This window comes from Mobula hypostoma, chromosome 14 (assembly GCF_963921235.1).
Source record: "Mobula hypostoma chromosome 14, sMobHyp1.1, whole genome shotgun sequence".
Taxonomy (NCBI): Eukaryota; Metazoa; Chordata; class Chondrichthyes; order Myliobatiformes; family Myliobatidae; genus Mobula; species Mobula hypostoma.
Window position 1 is genome coordinate 77969379 of NC_086110.1, and position 26271 is coordinate 77995649.

The 26271-nt window shown below is 43.5% G+C and overlaps 1 protein-coding gene across 2 annotated transcripts in view; it reads left to right on the forward strand.

Moving 5' to 3' along the window:
- zc3h18 (zinc finger CCCH-type containing 18) overlaps window positions 1-26271 on the forward strand; it is a 318015-nt gene that overhangs the window by 121333 nt on the left and 170411 nt on the right. For both annotated transcript variants that reach the window (XM_063067274.1, XM_063067273.1), the window contains one exon: window positions 5891-6165. In XM_063067274.1, coding sequence (XP_062923344.1) covers window positions 5891-6165 — 275 coding nt within the window. The remainder of the gene's footprint in view (window positions 1-5890; window positions 6166-26271) is intronic.

The following is a 26271-nucleotide window of genomic DNA, read 5'->3' on the forward strand; positions in this document are numbered from 1 at the left end:
TCTCCATACCCCCGATCCCTTTAGCCACAAGGGCCATATCTAACTCCCTCTTAAATATAGCCAATGAACTGGCCGCAACTGTATCCTGTGGCAGAGTATTCCACAGATTCACCACTCGCTGTGTGAAGAAGTTTTTCCTCATCTCGGTCCTAAAAGGCTTCCCCTTATCCTTAAACTGTGACCCCTCGTTCTGGACTTCCCCAACATCGGGAGCAATCTTCCTGCATCTAGCCTGTCCAATCCCTTTAGGATTTTATACGTTTCATTAAGATCCCCCCTCAATCTTCTAAATTCCAGCGAGTATAAGCCTAGTCGATCCAGTCTTTCATCATATGAAAGTCCAGCCATCCCAGGAATCAATCTGGTGAACCTTCTTTGTACTCCCTCTATGGCAAGAATGTCTTTCCTCAGATTAGGGGACCAAAACTGCACACAATACTCCAGGTGTGGTCTCACCAAGGCCTTGTACAACTGCAGTAGTACCTCCCTGCTCCTGTACTGGAATACTTGCTATGAATGCCAGCATACCATTCGCCTTTTTCACCGCCTGCTGTACTTGCATGCCCACTTTCAATGACTGGTGTACAATGACACCTAGGTCTCGTTGCACCTCCCCTTTTCCTAATCGGCCACCATTCAGATAATAATCTGTTTTCCTGTTCTTGCCACCAAAGTGGATAACCTCACATTTATCCACATTAAATTGCATCTGCCCTGAATTTGCCCACTCACCTAACCTATCCAAGTTACCCTGCATCCTCTTAGCATCCTCCTCACAGCTAACACTGCCGCCCAGCTTCGTGTCATCTGCAAACTTGGAGATGCTGCATTTAATTCCCTCGTCTAAGTCATTAATATATATTGTAAACAACTGGGGTCCCAGCATTGAGCCTTGCGGTACCCCACTAGTCACTGCCTGCCTTTCTGAAAAGGTCCCATTTATTCCCACTCTTTGCTTCCTGTCTGCCAACCAATTCTCTATCCACATCAATACCATACCCCCAATACCGTGTGCTTTAAGTTTGCACACTAATCTCCTGTGTGGGACCTTGTCAAAAGCCTTTTGAAAATCCAAATATACCACATCCACTGGTTCTCCCTTATCCACTCTACTAGTTACATCCTCAAAAAATTCTGAGATTCGTCAGACATGATTTTCCTTTCACAAATCCATGTTGACTTTGTCCGATGATTTCACTGCTTTCCAAATGTGCTGTTTATCACATCTTTGATAACTGACTCTAGCATTTTCCCCACCACTGATGTCAGGCTAACCAGTCTATAATTCCCCGGTTTCTCTCCCTTTTTTAAAAAGTAGGGTTACATTAACCACCCTCCAATCCTCAGGAACTAATCCAGAATCCAAAGAGTTTTGAAAAATCGACACTAATGCATCCACTATTTCTTGGGCTACTTCCTTAAGCACTCTGGGATGCAGACCATCTGACCCTGGGGATTTATCTGCCTTTAATCCCTTCAATTTACCTAACACCACTTCCCTACTAACATGTATTTCCCTCAGTTCCTCCATCTCACTAGACCCTCGGTTCCCTACTATTTTCGGTAGATTATTTATGTCCTCCTTAGTGAAGACAGAACCAAAGTAGTTATTCAATTGGTCTGCCATGTCCTTGTTCCCCATGATCAATTCACCTGTTTCTGACTGTAAGGGACCTACATTTGTCTTAACCAATCTTTTTCTTTTCACATATCTATAAAAGATTTTACAGTCAGTTTTTATGTTCCCTGCCAGCTTTCTCTCATAAACTTTTTTCCCTTTCCTAATTAAGCCCTTTGTCCTCCTCTGCTGGACTCTGAATTTCTCCCAGTCCATATGTGTGCTGCTTTTTTTGGCTAATTTGTATGTTTCTTCTTTGGAATTGATACTATCCCCAAGTTCCCTTGTCAGCCACGGGTGCACTACCTTCCCTTTTTTATTCTTTTGCATAACTGGGATGAACAATTGTTGTAGTTCATCCATGCGATCTTTAAATGCTTGCCATTGCATATCCACCGTCAACCCTTTCAGTATCTTAGCTAATTCACGTCTCATACCTTCAAAGTTACCTTTCCTTAAGTTTAGAGCCTTTGTTTCTGAATTAACTATGTCACTCTCCATCTTAATGAAGAATTCCACCATATTATGGTCACTCTTACCCAAGGGGCCTCGCACGATAAGATTGCTAACTAACCCTTCCTCATTGCTCAATACCCAGTATAGAATAGCCTGCTCTCTAGTTGGTTCCTTGACATGTTGGTTCAGAAACTATCCCGCATACATTCCAAGAAATTCTCTTCCTCAGCACCCTTACCAATTTGGTTCACCCAATCTACATGTAGATTGAAGTCACCCATTATAACTGCTGTTCCTTTATTGCACACATTTCTAATTTCCTGTTTAATACCGTCCCCAACCTCACTACTACTGTTAGGTGGCCTGTACACAACTCCCACCAGTGTTTTCTGCCCCTTAGTGTTATGCAGCTCTACCCATATCGATTCCACATCCTCCCGGCTAATGTCCTTCCTTTCTATTGCGTTAATCTCCTCTCTAATCAGCAATGCTACCCCACCTCCTTTTCTTTCATGTCTATCCCTCCTGAATATTGAATATCCCTGAATGTTGAGCTCCCATCCTTGGTCACCCTGGAGCCATGTCTCTGTGATCCCAACTATATCATATTCATTAATAACAATCTGCACTTTTAATTCATCAACCTTGTTACGAATGCTCCTTGCATTGACACACAAAGCCTTCAGGCTTGCTTTTACAACACTCTTAGCCCTTATACAATTATGTTGAAAAGTGGCCCTTTTTGATTTTTGCCCTGGATTTGCCTGCCTGCCACTTTTACTTGTCACCTTACTATTTTTTGCTTCTACCCTCATTTTACACCCCTTTGTCTCTCTGCACTTGTTCCCATCCCCCTGCCATATTAGTTTAAATCCTCCTGAACAACAGTAGCAAATGCTTCCCCTTGTACATTGGTTCCAGTCCAGCCCAGGTGCAGACCGTCTTGTTTGTACCTGTCCCACCTCCTCCAGAACTGTTCCAATGCCCCAGAAATTTGAATCCCTCTCCCTTGCACCATTTTTCAAGCCAGGTATTCATCTGAAATAACCTCCTATTTGTACTCTGACTAGCAGGTGGCACTGATAGTAATCCAGAGATTATTACCTTTGTGGTCCTACTTTTTAGTTTACCTCCTAACTCCCTAAATTCACCTTGTTGGACCTCATCCGTTTTCTACCTATATCGTTGGTACCTATGTGCACCACGGCCACTGGCTGTTCACCCTCCCACTCCAGAATGTCCTGCAGCCGCTCAGAGACATCCTTGACCCTTGCACCAGGGAGGCAACATACCCTCCTGGAGTCTCGTTTGCGGCTGCAGATATGCCTATCTGTTCCCCTTACAATCGAATCCCCTATCACTACAGCTCTCCCACTCCTTTTCCTTCCCTCCTGTGCTGCAGAGCCACCCATGGTGCCATGAACTCGGTTGCTGCTGCCTTCCCCTGATGAGACATCTCCCCCAACAGTATCCAAAACAGTATATCTGTTTAGGAGGGAGATGACCTCAGGGGACTTCTGCACTACCTGCCTACTGCTATGCTGTCTAGTGGTCACCCATTCCATTTCTGCCTGTGTAGCCTTTACCTGCGGTGTGGCCAAGTCACTGAACGTGCTATTCACCGCTTTCTCAGCGTCGCGGATGCTCCAGTATGAATCCAATCGCAGCTCCAGCTGCTCAATGAAGACAAAACATTAAATATATCTCGGTTTTTGCTTGTTTCGGGCAGCTCTTTGGAACAGGAAAACATTTTCTTGAATTTCACCATCTTTTACAAATCTTACAAATGCTGCCACATGACATTTATTGGTGAAATCTCGTGATGCATCAACCTAGATAGAGAAGCTGTTGTTTTTCAGTGTCTCACACAAACCTCTTGAGCATCATGTGATATGTTATCAGTATGTCGACTTATCGTACTGTTTGAGAGTGAAACCTTTGCAATTTTTAGTACTGCAGCTTATCCTACCCACTCTAATTTTACATGCTGGCATTATTAGTTTCTCACCAACTGTGTGACCTTTCCTTTTCTGGGTAATAAGTTCTGCTACTAAATAACTTGCTTCCTGAGTTTTTACTGACTGTGACTTTATTAACAAAAGCTTTACTCTGTTTTGAGATTCCAATGGCCTTTTAAAATAATCAGCACTTTTACATTTAATATGGCTGTGATTTGTAGTTAAGTGTCTTTTCAATTTTGCTGGAGGCATTGCAGCATTTGTAAGTTGTTGCCCACAGACTAGGCACAATGGAATAGGACAAATCAGATCACCAGTCCATGTAAAACCCATTGATAAGTAACTTTCATTGTAAAGACTGACGGTGTTGTACTAGTGTTGTGAAATGACTCAGTTGATTGTAATTCTTCATCGTTAACCTTGTCAATATTGTATGTAGGCCTAGAATCCTCCTCTTCCATCTCACGCCTCCTCTTCAAAATCACCACATTGGGCTGACTTTAGAATGAAAATTTCCCTGCAATTTTGTACTACACTGGTAGAGTGTGTTTGCTCCCGTAAGTCAGTCGGCAGTGTGTAAGGGGAAGCTGGGGAGGTAATTCGGGAAGGAAAGGCTGACGTCACAGCCCAAGTTGGGCGAATCTATTTCGTGCTTGGAAAACACACTACACACTCGTTGTCAGCCTACTGTCCTCCCCTGTGCAATACACCGCTCACCAGTAATCAACGGCCTCCCCTATCTCGTCAAAATTTGAGAATGGACTCAACTAAATAAACTACTGCTTACTGCTAAACTGAGCTGAGAGACCCCTGATGAGAATGCTAATGGGGTCACTGCCCCCCGCTGTGAGCACTGACATCGGAGCATTGTGCAAAGTTCAAAAAACAATGTATTTTTAAAATCACGATCTCTTGCGGAACCCAGTTGAGAAGCCCTATAATCCCTTTCTTACTCTGCAGTCCCACCTATAAAGCCTCACTAAACAACTTTGCCAGTCTGAGCATTGCTGTGAAATTTTCCCTGACTAGTAATGCCACCCTTGCCCCTCTATTACATCTAAAATAATGGAACCCTGAAACCCTGAGCTGCCAGTCCTGCCTCTCCTGCAACCAAGTCTATCTAAGCGCTACAATGTCATAATTTCACATCCTGATCTGTACCCCAAGCTCATTTGTCTTGTCTACAATACTCCTTACATTGAGTCTCAGAATTTAGGCTATTAATCCCACCATGCTGAATCTTTCAATTCCTGACAATGTTTCACACACCCACTGCTCTGGCACTCTGGTCCCCATCCCCCCTGCAACTCTGTTATGAACCCCTCCCCCACCCCCACCGTGCAACACTAGCAAACCTTCCTCATCCAGCTTGGGTGTAAATCACCCCATCTTTCGTGGAAGAGAGCCTAATGATCCAAAAATCTAAAGAGCTCCATCCTATATCATCTCTCATCTCCTTAGCTATGTGTTAAACTTTGTTTTCCTATTCTGACCTCAGGTGATCTGAAATGTAACAATTTACCCACTCCCCCATGTGGTTATCTCTTTCCAAGGGTAGTGCTGTTTCACCCTTCCCTAGCCATTGGGTTCACTTCTGTCCTTGTTGATGAGCACACACATTGTGCATCATTAGTTGGGACAAGATTTCTGTCACCACTCCGACTACCTTGAACCTACATCTTGAGCTGTTGCTGACTCAGCTAAAATAAACTAGCCTAGCACAGAGTGAAATCACCATTTGACTAGTCCATCAATTGCTTGACTGGCTCAAGGTCCAGTTGAAGGGTGAAATTTTCAATGCTGCTTTGAAGGTTGATAGTGAAAGTAAACATCGTCTTTTTTATTCTTTCTGTGCCAGGAAAGAGAGAGAGAAAGGGAGAGAGAAAGAGATCGCGAAAGGGAGCGAGACAGACACCGAGAGCAGCGCGAGAGGGAAAGAGAAAGAGAAAGAGAACGAGGAAACAGGATACGGGAACGAGAGCGGGACAGGGAGCGTGAACGTGACAAAGAACGGCAGCGAAGAAAAGAAGAGTGGGAGCGAGAACGAGCGAAGCGAGAAGAGAAAGAGAGAGCACAAAAGGACAGAGAGCGAGAGAAAGAGAAACCAAAGCAGAGATCCCCACCTCCAACAAGGTAAGCACATTCCCTGGAAAGTTTGTCAGCGACTCCAGGTAGACCTTTGACACTAATATTCATCAGTAATGCCAGTGGTGCATGTGTATCCCTGCTTAATCCATCAACATTTCTGATACATGTGGTTTAAATGTCTGTAATAGAGATTACCCCATTCATGGAGTGTGCAAACTCTTGTATTCAGTTGGGAGAGGAATTGCAGACAGCGGACTGTGGCTGCCACCCAGTGGGTATGTTTAGAAGATGCATGCAGATGGATTTGACTCATTTGCATTCATCAGTAACTTGCAGAAGAAACCAAGCTTGAATAGTGATTTAAGCTCTTCTCGGGCTTCCAGCTGGGTACAAGCTGGAAGCCAGAGAAGAGTTTATTTGTCATATACACCAGGAAAGTTCTAGATCCATTTTGAATAGTGAGTTTGAAAACTCACTGTGTAAGCCCATGCATGAGATAAGTCACTGAAGTATCAGCAAGAATAAGAGGTTGCCGTTCCTGCTACATTCCACGTCACACATTTAGTTGTGGACACCTCTTGAATTTGCCTTACGTGTGCAGTTAACCCCATATGTTAGTCTTACCCTGAGCTCAGTCTCTGATTTGACAGTATTTTGCATAGAGGGTTGAGAGGAAGCATCTTGCACCTGGAAGCTGATCATATGATAGTAAATCATAGTATTCAAAGGAAACAGCAGTATCTGGCTCTTATGTAGAATTCGTTACAAGCTAATTAGCTGATTTACAGAGGCAATGAGTAGTGAGAGGCTGTTGATAGGGCAAAATTGAAGTCAATAGGATGAGTTGCAGTGTAAATGGCGAACAAATTTGAAAAGGGTGAATACAGGACTGAAGGTGTTATATTTGAATGCGTGCAGTATAAAGAATAAGGTAGATGAACTTGCAGTATAGTTGCATTTTGGCAGGTATGATGTTGTAGGCATCACAGAATCATGGCTAAAAGAAGATTACAGCTGGGAGTTTAATATCAAGGATACACATTGTATTGGAAGGACAGGCAGGAAGGTAGAGGGATGGTGTTTCTCTTCTGGTAAAAAAAATGAAATCACATCATTAGAAAGAGGTGACAAAGGGTTGGAAGATGTTGAATCATTGTGGATGGAGCTATGGAACTGCAGAGAGTGAAAAGACCTCGTTGGGAGACATATACAGACCCCCAAACAATAGTAAGGATGTGGTCTATAAATTACAATGGGACTTAGAAATGCATGCCAAAAGGGCAGTGTTACAATAGTAATGAGGGATTTCAATATGCAGGTAGATTGGGAAAATCAGGTGGGTGCTAGGGTCCAGGAGAGGGAATTTCTAGAGAATAAGAATGAGAATCAGATTTAATATCACCAGCATGATGGGGAATTTCTAGAGTGCCTACAAGATGACTTTTCAGAGCAGCTCATGGTTGAGCCCACTAGATGATCAGCTGTTCTGGATTGGGTGTTGTGTAATGAACCAGAATTGATTAGAGAAATTAAGGTAAAAGAACCCTTTGGAGTAAGTGATCATAATATGATCTAATTCAGCCTGAAATTTGGAAAGAAGCTAAAGCCAGATGTATTATAATGAGGAGGAAAAGACCTACAGGAGTGCTGAGGAGCAAGTTCTGCATACCAGTGGTGGTGGGTGGAAGGAGCAGTAAGAGGAGGTGTGTTTGACCAGTCTCCTTCTCTTCCTGCTGTTACCACTGGGCGGGTGGTGCAGGAGCTTGGGTTCATGCCACTAGGTTGCCCTGCAGTCATCGGGCTCCTGGAGTAGCTTCACTGGCCTCAGTGTTGAACTGATTGGACGGCTGTGGCTGCAGCCAATGGGCTCGTGAACCAGCTGTGCTCATCTCAGTACTAAACCGGCTCCGTGGCTGTGGACTCACTTTCGGGGACTCTGTGGTTCATGTTCCATGTATCATCTGTTTGCTCGATTTGTTCTTTTTTTTTGCACAGTGGGTAAACAGTTGGTCTTTATTGTGTGAAGAAGTTTGTGGATTTGATTGTTTTTTTTGTTTTGTGGCTGCCTGCAAATAACAATAATAATAATTTAACTTTGAATTTTGATAGAGGTAGGAACCATCTTTGGACTGGGGAAGAAACCCAAGCGATCATGGGGAAAATGTATAAACTTAGATGGTGCTACAGTCGAACTCTGATAAACCCAAGTTGTACTATTGTCACGCTAACTGCCATGGTACTATGGCGCTAGGGTGGTGTATGGTATGTTCATCTTCATTAGTTGGAGGATTGAGTTCAAGAGCCAAAACAGGTTATGTTGCAGCTATATAAAGCTCTGGCTAGTCCAGACTTGGAATATCCTAGCAGATATCCAAATGAATACACCTCCTGTACTCCTTGATGCGGGTTTCCACCATGCCTCCCGCTAGGCCAATATACGCTGCTCCACATTCATAGGCATTGGCTGGTGTTTGCTGGATTCTATGTGAATGCGAAGCAGTGTATATCATCAGATGGGATGCACAGTGGAAACCACATCAGGAAGCACAGGAGATGTATCCATTTGGGTTACCCAGAGAAATTGGTGGTGCAGAACACTGCATTCACCATGGCTATTGGGATGACTTCAATGGCACAAAACTACGGGCTTTTGGGACTGCCTGATAAAGAAAGCCATTGAAATAGAACTAGAGGGGAAAAAAAATTTAAAGAGACAAAGAACTGGAATTAGATTGTAAACGAGGTGGGAGACCAGAAATCGGATTGGACGGACTACAGGGATAGACATGCCCACACATCATCCCTGATGAAGATAGCAAAGTTTGTCATTGAAACATCGGTTATAATCTACACTTGTTCCCGGCCGGAAGCTCAAGAAGAGTTTATTTGTAATTTATTAGAGTTTGTCAAAAATATGGGCCAAGTAGATTTGTCATCGTCTCCAGAAGACACTTGATAATGTGCTGCACAGCTGTTATTGTGGAAAAATAATGTTTATGTTATGGAAAGTAACATTTTGGAATAGATGGAAGGTTGGTTGGCAAATAAGACATGGGGAGTAAATATAAATAGTTTTTCACAGGGATTAGTGCTGGGCATCAGTGACTTAGATGAAGGCATTGAGTTTGGTAGATTTACTAATGACACTAGGGTATGTAGGAAAGGACTTGTGAAGAAAATAAAAAGAAGGTACTGTGGAAGTCGAATCCAGATAAAATTACTCAGAGACCGTATAAGTACAAACTCTTTATTCAAAGCACCTGCGGCTTACTCAGTTAGTCGCTCAAACAGGAACAGTCTGTCTGTGACTGTTCCTGCCCGATCCACCAAACTAACTAAAAATTCCCCTTGCAACACAGATATATTTGTTCAGATACCTCTCATACAAGACAGGCTGGAGTCAAAGTTATCCACTACATGACAGCCCCAAAAGACAAATTACAGAATAGGCATAATGGACAGAACGTAGAGAAACAGGCTGGAATGGTCCTATGAGTGCACAAGGAGATAAGCATCCTGAAACCCTAGCTAGCTACCTTCAAGAAGAAATATAGCTCAGCATGGCTTAGCACATCTGTTGATTTCATCAGCGGCTTCTTTCAGAAAAACAGGCTGTTATTGTTTAACAAAGTGTTAACCCTTTTTACATACTTTATCAGTACAGATATATAGGTTAAGAGAATGGGTAAAGATCTGGCAAATGATGTTGATGATGTTATGGACGAAATGGGAGGTAAGGACCTCGATAAAATCACTGTCACTAAAGAGATAGTGATGGGCCTGAAGGTAGATAGGTTCCCTAGTCCTGATGGGATGCATCCCAAGGTGCTGAGGAATTGGCGGAGGTTATAGTAGACGTGTTGGTAATCATTTACCAAAATTCTCTAGACTCTGGGCAGGTCCCGGCGGATTGGGAGACAGCAAATATCGCGCCACTTTTTAAAAAAGGATATAGGCAAAAGACGGGCAACCATAGGCCAGTTAGCTTAACATCTGTAGTCGGGAAAATGCTTGAAGCTGTCATTAAGGAAGAAATGGCGAAACATTTAGAAAGTAGTGGTTCCATTAGACAGACGCAGCATGGATTCAGAAAGTGCAGGTCCAGTTTGACAAACTTACTGGAGTTCTTTGAGGACATGAGTGCAGTGGATAGAGGGGAATAGGTGGATGTCGTATACTTGGATTTCGAGAAGGTGTTCGATAAGGTGCTGCACAAGAGACTTATAAATAGATACAGATGCATGGAGTCGGAGGAAGTTTATTGGCATGGATAGTGGATTGGTTAACCAATAGAAGGCAAAGAGTTGGTATAAATGGGTGTTTCTCCGGTTGGCAGTCAGTGGTGCCGCAGGGGTCGGTGCTGGGCCCGCAGCTGTTTACCATTTACGTTGATGATTTGGAAGAGGGGACTGAATGTAATGTAGCAAAATTTGCTGATGACACTAAACTGAGTGAGAAAACAAATTGTACATCAGATGTGGAGAATCTACAGAGGGATACAGATAGGTTAAGTGAGTGGACCAAGGTCTGGCAGATGGAATACAACGTTGGTAAGTGCGAGATCATCCACTTTGGAAGGAATAATAGAAGAGCAGATTATTATTTAAATGATGAAAGACTGCAACATGCTGTTGTGCAGAGGGACTTAGGAGTGCTTGTGCACGAATCGCAAAATGTTGGCTTGCAGGTACAACAGGTTATTAAGAAGGCAAACGGAATGTTGGCCTTCATTGCTAGACGGATTGAATTCAAGAGCAGGGAGGTCATACTGCAACTACAGGGTACTGGTGAGGCTGCACCTGGAGTACTGTGTGCAGTTCTGGTCTCCATACTTGAGGAAGGATATACTGGCTTTGGAGGCAATGCAGAGGAGGTTCACCAGGTTGATTCCAGAGATGAAGGGGTTAACTTATGAGAAGAGATTCAATCACCTGGGACTATACTCTCTGGAATTCAGAAGAATGAGAGGGGATTTTATAGAAACATACAAAATTTTGAAAGGTATAGATAAGATAGAAGTAGGAAAGTTGTTTCCATTGGTAGGTGAGACTAGAACTAGGGGATATTCCCTCAAGTTTCAAGGGAGAAGATTTAGGACGGAGATGAGGAGAAACTGTTTTTCCTAGAGAGTGGTGAATCTGTAGAATTCTCTGCCCTGGGAAGCAGTTGAGGCTTCTTCACTAAATATATTTAAGATACAGTTAGATAGATTTTTACATAGTAGGGGAATTAAGGGTTATGGGGAAAAGGCAGGTAGATGGAGCTGAGTTTACGGACAGATGAGCCATGATCTTATTGAATAGCAGGGCAGGCTCGATGGGCCGGATGACCCTCTATTCTGAGGCTGTTCCTAAGCTCGCCCATTATAGGAAATATCCTCTCCACATCCACTTTATCTAGACTTTTAAATATTCAGTGTGTTTCAGTGAGACCCCCTCATTCTTCTAAGTTCCTGTGAGTGCAGGACCAGGACCATCAAATGCTCCTCATACATTAATCCTTTCGTTTCCAGAATCATTCTTATGAACCTCCTCTGGACTTTCTCCAATGCCAGCACATCTTTACTTAGATAAAGGGGCCCAAAGCTGTTCACAATACTTCTAGTTCTGGTTCAGGAGCCTGGTGGTTGAGGGGTAATAACTGTTCCTGAACCTGAGACTCCTATACCTCCTTCCTGGTGGTAGCAGCAAGAAGAAAGCATGGCCAGATGGCTTCAACAGCTTTTCACCATGGTAAACAAGTTTGCATGCTGTCAGAGGTTTTCCTTTTGTTCTATCCATTTTTTTCCTCGCCCATCCTGCAGCTTATTTTTTATTTTCCAAAAAACTTTAACCTCTGTGTCTCTTTTCACGGCTATTGCCTGATCTGCTGAGTGTCTCCAGCATTTTCTGTTTTTATTTGAAATTTCCAACAACTGCAGTTTTTGATTTTTCTCAGTCTGACACAGTTTGTGCTGACAGATAATGTTCTAGACTCCCCCATCAGAATCCTGGGTGCATCCTGTCCCAGCGACTGAAGAGACTCCAAGTTGTATGTACATGACAAGGAGCAGTGTTTATAATCCTCAGCATTGACTCCAGGCCAACAAGGTCCCATCATGGCCGGTCAGTCATAATCAATTAATCCTTCTGACTACGCTTGCTGTACTCTCTCAGCTCAAGAATAATGCTTATTCAAGTTGAACCCAAGAACTGTCCCTGAGAAGGTAGTGGTGAGCTACTGCCATTGTAGGTATATCCACAATGCTGTTGTAGAGTTATACCCAATGATGATGAAGGGATGGAGATGTATTTCAAGTGGCTTGGCTATGTTCCCGTGCCTTTGCTACCCTTGATCTCTACCAGCTAGGACATTGCTGTGGAATGTGCCGTGTGAGGAGTCTTGCTGAGGCATGCAGTCCGTCCTGAAGTATGTACTAATCCCTGCAGTTGTGTGCTGATGGTTTTGTAAGGTCAGATGGATTGAGTGTATTGTGTTTTGTGAACAGGATACATCTGAGCAATTTCCACATTGTCAGGTAGGTGTCAGTCTTTACCTGTACAGGAACAACTTAGCTGGAGGTTCAATTTAATATCAGAGAATGTATATAGTATACAACCTGAAATTCTTGCTCTTTACAGACATCCACAAAACAGAAGTAAGGCTCTAAAGAATGAATGTCAGAAAACGGTAGAACCCCAAGCATCCCCCTCCCTGACTCCCAAGCACAAGCAGCAGCCTAAACTTCAACCCTCACCCATCCACTTCCTTCACCAAAAGCGCCACCCAAAGCTGCTGAAGACCATGATCTGAAGTCCAACGAAACAACCACTCTCCATTCCAACACTTTAACATTTCACCGGCTCTCTCTCACTATTGAGGGAGAGGTATTGCTCCTGCCAGAGAGAGGGGAGCAGCAGCTACTTCTGACAGACAGGCCTTGAGTTGCACAGGTAGCTATTGTCTGGTCCCTTAGATATTGTACCAGTACTGTGCAAAGGTCTTAGGTGTGTGTCTGTGTGTGTATATGTATAATACCTAAGACTTTAGCACAATATTGTATTTGTCAACGTGGAGCAGAGAGCAGGTTTGTAAATCTGGCGGGAGCAAAGGATGTTGAGAATGGCGAGGGTGGAGCAGAGTGGGAGGTATGTGGGAAAGGTGGCAGAGGAGTGCTGGGGTGGGGGTTGACGGGTTGACCCAGCCCTGAGACACCAGGCAAGGTCATTTGATTCCAAACAGTTGGTTTATTGATCATTACAGAGCGTCTGTCTGGTGCTTCCAGCTCCCTCCCTTTTCTCTTTCCAAACCATGATTTCCCTCTCCCTGTTCCATTGCCACTTTGTCTGCAATAGGATTCAAAGAATTCAAAGTACATTTATTATCAAAGTATGTATGTAGATGAGCCCCGAGATTCATCTTCCCCACAAAACAAAAAAACTATGGAACCTACTCAAAGAAAACATCAACCCCTCCCCCCACGCACAAAAGAACAAATAGCACAAACAGCAACAAGAAGACACATAAAACACAAAATTAAGAGTTCACAAACAACAGGAATTCTGCAGATTGTGGAAATTCAAGCAACACACATAAAAGTTGCTGGTGAACGCAGCAGGCCAGGCAGCATCTCTAGGAAGAGGTGCAGTCAACGTTTCAGGCCGAGGCCCTTCGTCAGGACTAACTGAAGGAAGAGTGAGTAAGGGATTTGAAAGTTGGAGGGGGAGATCCAAAATGATAGGAGAAGACAGGAGGGGGAGGGATGGAGCCAAGAGCTGGACAGGTGATAGGCAAAAGGGATACGAGAGGATCATGGGACAGGAGGTCCGGGAAGAAAGACGGGGGGGGGGGACCCAGAAGATGGGCAAGGGGTATATTCAGAGGGACAGAGGGAGAAAAAGGAGGTGAGAGAAAGAATGTGTGTATACAAATTACAAGGCCAGCCACAAATGCTGTATTGGATTGAGGTTTTGTCTCTGACCTGGCCACTCCAGGACATTAACTTTGTTGTTTTAAGCCATTCCTGTGTAGCTTTGGCTTTGTGCTTGGGATCATTGTCTTTCAGGGAAAACAAATCATCTCCCAAGTCACAGTTTTCTTGCAGACTGCATCAGGTTTTCCTCCAGGATTTCCCTGTATTTTGCTGCATTCATTTTACCCTCTACCTTCACAAGCCTTCCAGGGCCTGCTGCAGCGAAGCATCCCCACAGCATGATGCAGCCATCACCATACTTCATGGTAGGGATGGTGTGTTTTTGATGATGTGTGGTGTTTGGCATATGCCAAACATAGTGTTTAGTCTGATGGCCAAAAAGCTTAATTTTGGTTTCATCAGGCCATAGAATCTACTTCCAGCTGACTTCAGAATCTCCCATATGCCTTCTGGCAAACCCTAGCCAAGATTTCATGTGAGTTTTTTTTTTCAACAGTGGCTTTCTCTTTGCCACTTTCCTATAAAGCTGTGACTGGTGAAGCACCTGGACGACAGTTGCCGTACACAAAGGCTCTCCTATCTCAGCCACTGAAGCTTGTAATTCAACCAGAGATGTCATTAGTCCCTTGGTAGCCTCACTCACTAATCCCCTTTCTCAGTTTTTGAGAATGGCCTGTCATAGGCAGATTTACAGCTGTGCTATATTCTTTCCATTTCTTGATGATTGACTTAACTGTACTCCAAAGGATATTCAGTAACTTGGAAATTTTCTTGTATCCATCTCCTGGCTTGTGCTTTTCAATAACTCTCTCATGGATGAATACTTGTGCAATCAATTATTTTGTATTTTATATTTGTAATTAATTTAAGTCACTTTGTAGAGATTTGTTTTCACTTTCTGTTGTTCCATGTCAAAATGTCAAATTAAGTCCTCTGAGTCAATGTTGTAAAACAACAAAACATGAAAACTTCCAGGGGAGGAGTGAATAGTTTTTTTAAGGTACTGCATGCAAATGAATAAACAGTTGACGTTTCCAGCCGAGGCCTTTCTTCAGGACTGAGAGGAACGGGGAAGAGGCCAGAATAAGCAGTTTGGGGAAAGGGAGAGAGGAGGAGGCTAGTAGGAATCTTATAGGGAAGAGTGGACCATGGGAGAAAGGGAAGGAGGGGGGGAAACAGGGGAGAGTAATGGGCAGGTGAGAAGAGGTAAAAGGTTAGAGTGGTGAACAGTGGAAGGGTGGTGGATTTATTTACCAAAAGGAGAAACGGATAATCCTGCCAAGAGGGTTGGAGGCTACCCAGATAGAATATGTTTAGTCAATTTATAACAGGTTTCACCACTGTAGAGGAGGCCGCATCAGGAGCACCAGAATGGCGGAACAGACTCAATGGGCTGAATAATAAAATAAATGAAGAATTAAGGAAAATTAAAATGACAGGTGTTGGAAATTTGGAAAAAAGCTAAAAAATATTGGGAAACATTAGGGACATTGAGCTGCAGAGATGGAGCTGTGCTCAGCAGTCATGCTGTAGGAATGCTGGTGTAGATTTAACAACAGAGGACGCTGCTCCAAGAACATCCCTATTCTCGGTGATGGCTGGGTCCAGTACGCAAGTGCTAAAGACAAGACCAAAGCGTTTACAATCATGTTCAGTCACTAATCCAGCTGAGCATCCCCATCATCGCAAAAGAGCCTGGTAACGAGGTGTCATGACAACAAACTTTCTTTCCATATCAACAAAATATAAGACCCTGTCATTGACAACAGGAAATGGAGGTGTTGCACATGCTGTTGTTTATATCAACTGTGCTGATGTTAAGAGCTGATTCAAAACACCGCTGAGGATAAATCTACATTGACAATTTTTTCATTCCTTCCTCCAGTTTGTTTGGTGTAGTTTGACTGATAGCATGGTCACACTGATTTAAAATTCTTTCCAGAACTGTATCTTCATCAAGTGTCATCTTTGCCATTTAAAAATGCACGTGAAATGTTATTACAGGATAAAAGCTGGGAGCAGAAGAAACTATCTATCCCTTCAGACCGCTTCTGATTTTCATCAAGGTCATCTCCATTTCCCTTATTTACTTATCCCTTTCATCCCATAACCTCCAGAAATCTAATGATCCCTATTTTAAAACAACTCAACTTGTGACCATGCTATCAGTCAAACTACACCAAACAAACTGGAGGAAGGAATGAAAAAATTGTCAATGTAGATTTATCCTCAACTGTGTTTTGAATCAGCTCTTAACATCCGCACAGTTGATATAAACAACAGCATGTGCATCACTTCCATTTCCTGTTGTCAATGACAAGGTCTTATGTTTTGTTGATATGGAAAGGAAGTTTGTTGTCATGACACCTTGTTACCAGGCTCTTTTGCGATGATGGGGATGCTCAGCTGGATTAGTGACTGAATATGATTGTGAACGCTTTGGTCTTGTCTTTAGCACTTTCTCTTCCCTTCAGAGAAGAACTTCAGAGATTTGCCATTTATCCCATTAATGACAGGCCAGTTGGCTTGAGTGGTTGGGAAGATGTTGGAGTCGATTGTTAAGGATGAGATCTCATGATATTTGAAGGCATGTGATAAAATAGGCCAAAGTCAGCATGGTTTAGAAACATAGAAAATAGGTGCAGGAGTAGGCCATTCGGCCCTTCGAGCCTGCACCGCCATTTATTATGATCATGGCTGATCATCCAACTCAGAACCCCGCCCCAGCCTTCCCTCCATACCCCCTGATCCCCATAGCCACAAGGGCCATATCTAACTCCCTCTTAAATATAGCCAATGAACTGGCCTCAACTGTTTCCTGTGGCAGAGAATTCCACAGATTCACCACTCTCTGTGTGAAGAAGTTTTTCCTAATCTCGGTCCTAAAAGGCTTCCCCTTTATCCTCAAACTGTGACCCCTTGTTCTGGACTTCCCCAACATCGGGAACAATCTTCCTGCATCTAGCCTGTCCAATCCCTTTAGGATTTTATACGTTTCAATCAGATCCCCCCTCAATCTTCTAAATTCCAACGAGTACAAGCCCAGTTCATCCAGTCTTTCTTCATATGAAAGTCCTGCCATCCCAGGAATCAATCTGGTGAACCTTCTTTGTACTCCCTCTATGGCAAGGATGTCTTTCCTCAGATTAGGGGACCAAAACTGCACACAATACTCCAGGTGTGGTCTCACCAAGGCCTTGTACAACTGCAGTAGTACCTCCCTGCTCCTGTACTCGAATCCTCTCGCTATAAATGCCAGCATACCATTCGCCTTTTTCACCGCCTGCTGTACCTGCATGCCCACTTTCAATGACTGGTGTATAATGACACCCAGGTCTCATTGCACCTCCCCTTTTCCTAATCGGCCACCATTCAGATAATAATCTGTTTTCCTATTTTTGCCACCAAAGTGGATAACTTCACATTTATCCACATTAAATTGCATCTGCCATGAATTTGCCCACTCACCCAACCTATCCAAGTCACTCTGCATCCTCTTAGCATCCTCCTCACAGCTAACACTGCCACCCAGCTTCGTGTCATCCGCAAACTTGGAGATGCTGCATTTAATTCCCTCATCCAAGTCATTAATATATATTGTAAACAACTGGGGTCCCAGCACTGAGCCTTGCGGTACCCCACTAGTCACCGCCTGCCATTCTGAAAAGGTCCCGTTTATTCCCACTCTTTGCTTCCTGTCTGCTAACCAATTCTCCATCCACATCAATACCTTACCCCCAATACCGTGTGCTTTAAGTTTTCACACTAATCTCCTGTGTGGGACCTTGTCAAAAGCCTTTTGAAAATCCAAATATACCACATCCACTGGTTCTCCCCTATCCACTCTACTGGTTACATCCTCAAAAAATTCTATGAGATTCGTCAGACATGATTTTCCTTTCACAAATCCATGCTGACTTTGTCTGATGATTTCACCGCTTTCCAAATGTGCTGTTATCACATCTTTGATAACTGACTCCAGCAGTTTCCCCAAGGGAAAATCTTGCCAGACAAATCTTTCAGGAAATTACAAGCAGGATAGACAAAGTAAAATCACTGGATGGTATTACTGGAAAAGTTACAGCTTTGGCTGATTGGCAGGAGGCAAAGAGTGGGAATAAAGGAAGCCTTTCCTGGTTGGCTGCCAGTGACTAGTGGTATTCTGCAGGAGCTGGTGTTGTTTCTTTTCATGTTGTATGTAAATGATTTGGATGAAAAAGTCAATGGCATTGTGGCCAAGTTTACGGACAGTACAAAGATAGGTGGAGGGGCAGATAGCATTGAGGAAACAGGGAGGCTGCAGAAGGACTTATGTTAGGAGAATGGGCAAAGAAGTGGCAGATGGAATACAGTGTCGGGAAGTACGTATATGGTCATGTACTTTAGTAGAAGGAATAAAAGCATAGACTATTTTCTAAATGGGCAGAAAATTCAAAAAATTAAGGTGCAAAGGGAATTGGGACTTGTGCAAGATTCCCTCAACGTTAACTTGCATGTTGAATCAGTGGTGAGGAAGGCAAATGCAATGTTAGTATTCATTTCAAGAGGACTAGAATATAAAAGCAGATGTTTGGCTGCTGTTTTACAGGTTTCTCCCGCTATTCGAATGTAGAACGTTCCTGTGGAACCGTTCGTAAACTGAAATGGCGTAAAGCGAAGAAGCAATTACCATAAATTTATATGGGAAAATTTTTTGAGAGTTCGCAGACCCAAAAAGTAACCTACCAAATCATACCAAATAGCACATAAAACCTAAAGTAACACTAACGTATAGTAAAAGCAGGAATGATATGATAAATACACAGCTTATATAAAAGTAGAAATAATGTATGTACAGTGTAGTTTCATTTAACAGAATTGGGAAGTTTGAGCCAAAATTGATTTGTCGAAAAAAATCAGCACGTACACACGTGTGCATGTCACGCATTCGCATGTACACACACGTCACGCATGCACATGTACCTGCATTTGCACGTCACTCATGCGCACATGCCTGCCCGCGCAAGGCTTCATGGTCATGGTAGTCTTTCTCGGGGTAAACACAAGTTTAAAGTGAGCGTCTTTTTTTGTAAAAGCGAAAATCCTCTTTCGGTTACTAATGTAGGTTTTTTGTAAAAGCAAAATGTCGTAAAGAGAACGTTCGGAAAGCGGGGGACACCTGTATATGGCCGCAATTGTAGTATTGTGAGCAGTTTTGGGTTCCATATCTAAGAAAGGATATGCTGACATTTGATAGGGTTCAGAGGAGGTTCACAAGAATGCTTCTGGGAATGAAAGGGTTGCCATATGAGGACCGATTGATGGCTCCAGACCTGTACTCCCGAGAATTCAAAAGAATTAAGGGAATCTTATTGAAACCTATTGAATATTGAATGGCCTAGATGGAGTGGATGTGGAGAGGATGTTTCCTGTAGTGGGGGAGTCTAGGATCAAGTGGCGCAACCTCAGAATAGAGAGCGGTCCATTTAGAACATAGATGACGAATTTCTTCAGCCAGAGGCTGATGAATTTGTGGAATTCGTTGCCATAGGCGACTATGAAGTCCAAGTAATTGGGTGTATTTAAGGTGCAAGTTGATAGGTTCTTGATTAACCTGGCCATGAAGGGTTACGAGGAGAAGGCAGGAGAATAGGGTTGAGAGGGAAAATGGATCAGCCATGATGAAATGGCAGAGTAGACCCGATGGGCTGAATGGCCTAATTCTTATCTCCACGATCTTATGGTCAACACCGACCCATGCGGAACACCAGTAGTCACTGACAGCCAACCTGAAAAGGCCTCCTTTATTCCCCCGTTTGCCTCATGCCAATCAGCCAAACTTCCATCTATGCTGGTATCTAGCAATTTTGTGCCAAAATTTTTATCTACTGACACTCCCCTCCCACATTGTGCTCCATTTTTCTACCATCCCTGGGCCTTTCTAAAGTTTTATTAAATGTCTGCTTCTATTACTTACCCCTGGCAGGGTGTACCATGCTCCCTCCCCCTCTATATTTTCCTCCAATCACATTAAAATTATGCTCTCTCATATTAGTCCTTTCCACCCTCGGAAGGGTTTCACTCCGAAACATCGATAATATTCCATAGATGCTGCTTGGCCTGCTGAGTTCTTCCTGCATTTTGTGTGTGCTGCTTGGATTTCCAGCATCTGCAGATTTTCTCTTGTTCCCAAGAACTCTTTGTTCCTCCACACTGTCAAAAATCCTGCCATTCTACCTGCATTCTACCTTCAAATCTGACCTTCCAAAGTAATGTTGGCATTTATTTCAAGGGGAATAGAATATAAAAGCATGGAGATAATGCTGAGCCTTTATAAGACACTAGTAACATAATTCAAAATATTGAGCAAAGAAGCATCTTCACTTGCGGTAAAAAAAACATATACTCCAAGACTCTGAATGACAATGTCCAGCAATCGATGGTACAGTCTCTCGGCAGCGTACAGATGCATGCAATCCAGCCTGCTATTCCACAGCTCGGACACAGGAGGGCAGCACCAATGGGCGTGGCCAGGCCCCAGCTGAGCTCAACCATATTGTAGTACTTCTGCGTCACTCACCTGGTCTGCAGCAGGAGGCAACCCCGAGGCTTGAGGCTTAGTTCCTGCTATGACTGAAGTTGCATGTTCCTGTGTTAACTGTCCCTCCAGCAGACAAGGGTAACAGGCCTATGGCAACTTACATTATCACTGTCCAACAGAGTCTTGCGATTGCAATGGAAATGTCTGAGACAATCTCCCACAATTATACAGCACTGACTCTGGTGCTTCAGAGTAGTGGGTAGCAACGTGATCTGCAGCCAGGTCAGTCCCCCGCACCTAAACCAGATCCTCCAATATCCTGATGGGCTCTTTCAACACTTTGGCTGACCCATTCGATGCTTCAACCAGCTCCACAGCCGACGCCAGTCCAGTGACTCCTATCACCAAGCAGCTCACTGATGGAGTAGCCCTGTAGTACTCAATGTTCTTGAAGTATAATTGTCTGGATTGCAAAAAAACAAATGTGGTTGGCCCATTAGAGGCTGCTGCGTTCGAACTTGCCACCATATTACCCAAAGTCTTTTTTTTTAGCCCTATTAATGTGATCGTACCTTTCTTATTTCTCAGTTCCACTCGTAACACCTCTCTGGTCGAGTTCTCCAGTCTGTCCTGACTGAGCCCTGGCTAGTAATGTCACACCACCTCCTTTAATCCCTTCCGCTCTGTCATGTCTAAAACAACTAAACCCGAGAATACTTAGCTGCCATTTATGTCCCTCCTGCAACCAAGTCTCACGGATGGCTCCAGTATCATAATTCTGAGTGTTGATCCATGCCCTCAGCTTATCTGCCTTTCCTATAACACTTCTTGCGTTGAAATACATGCAGCTCAAGAGATGATTAGCACCATACTCTTCCTTTTGATTCCTGACTTTGTCTGAGGTCTTAACAACATCTGACTCGACACCCTCTCCGATAATGCGCCCAACACTCTGGTTTTCATCCCTCTGCAGCTCTAGTCTTGAAACACATTTAAATGTATAAGTCCCCAGGACCAGATGGAATCTCTCGGAGAATATTGAGGGAGGCAAGGAATGAAATTACTGAGGACTTCTCCCCGAATTCGCTCAGATGTCTTTGTGTTCCCTTTACCCATTAGCGAGGTCCCAGAGGAAGAACCAGTTTTGTTCTCTTGTTGAAGAAGGGTAACTGGGATGGTCCAGGAAATTACAGGCGGAGAAACTGTTCATCAGAGTTTGGGAAATTACTGGGTAAGATTTTTAGTGACAGGATTTACTTACATGTGAAGAAACATTAACATGTCAGGGATAACATGGCTTTGTGCACAGCAGTTCGTATTGAACAGGTTTTGTGGTGATGAAGTTGATTAATGAGAGCAGGGCAGTGGATATTGAGACAGTGACAGATAGTGGATGTTGAGATATTTTGGCACAGTTTTTTTGCAGTGTGCAGCCTGGCAGCTGCGACTATGTGGCATGGTAGAAGCAAATATGATGGCAACATGGCAGCACAGTAGCATAGCAGCTACCGTAACACTCCGCTGTGCTGGTGATTGGGGTTCAATTCCAATATCAGTCAGTGTAATGCTTCACAGTGCCAGTGATCTGGGTTCAATTCCAATGTCAGTCAGTGTAACGCTTCACGGTGCCAGTGATCCGGGTTCAATTCCAATGTCAGTCATTGTAACGCTTCACAGTGCCAGTGATCCGGGTTCAATTCCAATGTCAGTCAGTGTAACGCTTCACAGTGCCAGTGATCCGGGTTCAATTCCAATGTCAGTCAGTGTAACGCTTCACAGAGCCAGTGATCCGGGTTCAATTCCGATGTCAGTCAGTGTAACGCTTCACAGTGCCGGTGATCCGGGTTCAATTCCGATGTCAGTCAGTGTAACGCTTCACAGTGCCGGTGATCCGGGTTCAATTCCGATGTCAGTCAGTGTAACGCTTCACAGTACCCGTGATCCGGGTTCAATTCCGATGTCAGTCAGTGTAACGCTTCACAGTGCCAGTGATCCGGGTTCAATTCCGATGTCAGTCAGTGTAACGCTTCACAGTGCCAGTGATCCGGGTTCAATTCCGATGTCAGTCAGTGTAACGCTTCACAGTGCCGGTGATCCGGGTTCGATTCCAATGTCAGGCAGTGTAACGCTTCACAGAGCCAGTGATCCGGGTTCAATTCCGATGTCAGTCAGTGTAACGCTTCACAGTGCCAGTGATCCGGGTTCAATTCCAATGTCAGTCAGTGTAACGCTTCACAGTGCCAGTGATCCGGGTTTGATTCCAATGTCAGGCAGTGTAACGCTTCACAGAACTAGTGATCTGAGCTCAGTTCCCACTTGTGTCTGTAAGGAGTTGATATGACTATATAGGTTTCCTCTGCCTGCTCCAATTTTGTTCCAATTTTAAAACCAATGAGTTCGAGCTGGTAAGTTTTGGGAATGCTGTCTTGGTGTTGGAAGCATTGCAACAATTACGGGCTGCCCCCAGCAATCCTCAGACTGTGTTGGTCGTGATGCAAGTGATGCATTTCACTATATGTTTCAATATTTTGGTGTACATATTATAAATAAAGCCAGTCTTATAAGCTTTAAGGAGCATTCAAGTGGGCAACTGAACAGGAATAAAATGGAGGAATGTGGATCATATGTCGGCAGATACAATTAGTTTAGATTGGCATTGTGGTTGTCACAGGGCTGAAAGGCCTTTTTCTTTTCTTAATCCTGTGTCATTTTTTTGTGTGAATTATTTGTTAATTTTAAATTTGAGGAGTTTTACACAAGATCAACCGCATTGGTTTAATATAATACCTGGTGCTTTCCTGATCTAATTTTGGATTCTGTTGTGTTGTATAATAATCTCATATAATCATTACTGGTTGGCTTTCAGATGGAATTGATCACATTAGCCAAATTTAAATGGATCACAAAAATGACCTGTGGAGCTATAAATAGAAAAGCTATTTTAAGCTTCTGGAGAGATTAAAAATAAACTGCCTGTGGGAGGTTGCGTTACTAGTGGATGCCAGTAAATTAGGTAAAGGCATTGGAGCATTCACAGAAATTCCCTGTGAAAACTGATCACCAGATATCTGATGCAATTTGAAACTTAATTCATACAGGCACAATAAATTATCACAAGTCATTCTCCTTAAACCTTCTGGCACAGTTGATCAAAATGTTTTTTTTCTCTAGAAAGCCAACTTTGTGAAACTTGATGGACTGACTGTTTCTCAGACACACACGATTCTGCAGATGCTGGAAATCTAGAGGAATCTAAAATGTTGGAGAAACTCAGCAGGCCAGGCAGCATCTATGGAGAATGGAGGAAATGAACAGTTGATGTTTGGACCAACACCCTGCAGAGCTGGTGAAGGGTTTCAACCCATAAAGTCTACCGTTTATTGGCCTCTATGAATGCTGCCTGGACTGCTGGGTTCCTCTGACCATTTCTTGCCTGCTTCCACTTCTGCTTGTCTGGTTATCACCAATGTTTCGCTTGATTTCACATTACTGTTGCCCCTGGTATCCTCCACTGACCAAGGCTGTGCCACAATCCAAAGCTGACCGTAGATAATGCTGCAAAAATATCACTTTCCACCAGAATGCAAACAGCAGATTTGATTTCCTTTCCCATGTCTCCCCACCACAACTGCTTCCCTTGTCTCGCCGCAACCACTTCCCGTGTTTGCCCACCACCGCCGCTTCCCGTGTCATCCTGGGTATTGCATCAGAGCCTTGTGACTTCTTCAAACACAAGGGTTTCTGCAGATGCTGGAAATACAGAGTCTTTTATTTGACCCCATTCCTTTATTCATTTCTTCTTTTGCTGAATACTTGTGACCCTCGTTCGGCATTCAGCTGGTTGGCTGCTCCTCCAGGAGATATTTCCATAGTTAATCATTGGACCCCCAGCACCCAAGGCATGTCCATTTCTCACTGTTACCATCTTGGTAGGAGGATATCCAGCCTGAAGGCACACACTCAGCGATTCAGTAACAGCTTCTTCGCCTCTGCCATCCGATTCTGAAATGGACGATGCATCCGTGAACACTACCTCAAGTTTATGTTTATATATATATATAGGCCCTGGTGAGACCACACCCTGGAGTATTGTGTACAGTTTTGGTCTCCAACTTTGAGGAAGGACATTCTAGCTATTGAGGGAGTGCAGCGGAGGTTCACGAGGTTAATTCCCGGGATGGCGGGACTGTCATATGTTGAAAGATTGGAGCGACTGGTCTTGTATACACTGGAATTTAGAAGGATGAGATTGAAACATATAAGATTATTAAGGGATTGGACACGCTGGAGGCAGGAAACATGTTTCCGATGTTGGGGGAGTCCAGAACCAGAGGCCACAATTTGAGAATAAGGGGTAGGCCATTTAGAACGGAGTTGAGGAAAAACTTTTTCACCCAGAGAGTTGTGGATCTGTGGAATGCTCTGCCTCAGAAGGCAGTGGAGGCCAATTCTCTGGATGCTTTCAAGAAAGATAGAACTCTTAATGATAGCGGAGTGAAGGGATATGGGGAGAAGGCAGGAACGGGGTACTGATTGTGGATGATCAGCCATGATCACAGTGAATGGCAGTGCTGGCTCGAGGGGCCAACTCCTGCACCTATTGTCTATTGAATTTTGTGTTGACGACGCAGGAAAAGATTTTCTTCTGATGACTCTTCCATGAAGGTCATATTTGTGCAGGTGTCGCTGCACAGTAAAACAGTGCACTGCCACTCCAGACTCTGCGAAATCTTCCTGAAGGTCTTTTGCAGTCAAATGGGGGTTTTGATTTGCCTTTCTAGCAATTCTACGAGCAATTCTCTCGGAAAGTTTTCTTGGTCAACTTGACCTCCACCATTCCTGTTAACTGCCATTTCTTAATTACATTACAAACTGATGAAAAGGCTACCTGAAAACACTTTGCTATCTTCTTACAGCCTTCTCCTGCTTTGTGGGCATCATTTATTTTAATTTTCAGAGTGCTAGGCAGCTGCTTAGAGGAGCCCATGGCTGCTGATTGTTGGGACAAGGTTTAAGGAGTCAAGGTATTTATAAAGCTTTGAAATGTGCATCACCTGGCCTTTCCTAACGATGACTGTGAACAAGCCATAGCCCTAACAAGCTAATTAAGGTCTGAGAACCTTGGTAAAAGTTATCTGAGAGCTCAAATCTCTTGGGGTGCCCAAACTTTGGCATAGTGCTCCTTTCCTTTTTTCACTCTAAAATTGTACAAAACAAAAATTATACACTAATTTTGCTTAAAATGTTGAAAAGAATGTTTCATCTTTAACTTTATGACTTTTGGAGATCAGTTCATCTTCTACTCACTTAACTATTCACAGTAACAGAAATTTTGACCAGGGGTGGCCAAACTTTTGCATGCCACTGTATATGTATTCCTGTTTTTGCATGATTTTTAATCTATTCAATATATGTATACTGTAATTGATTTACAATTTATTTATTATTTTTTTTCTTCTATATTATGTATTTCATTGGATTGTAGCTGCTAAGTTAACAAATTTCATGACACAGGCTAGATGATAATAAGTCTGATTCTGAAAGCCTTTAGAGACACTTGGTTGAAGGAGGGTCAGGACTGGCAGCTTAATAGTCTGAGGTTCAGTGGTCTAAACATATCACAGCAGCTGGGATTAAAGAAGGAGAGGTGGCATTACTAGTGAGAGAAAATGTTATGGCAATGCTTGGATAGGCTGGAGAGCTCATCTCATGAGGCTTT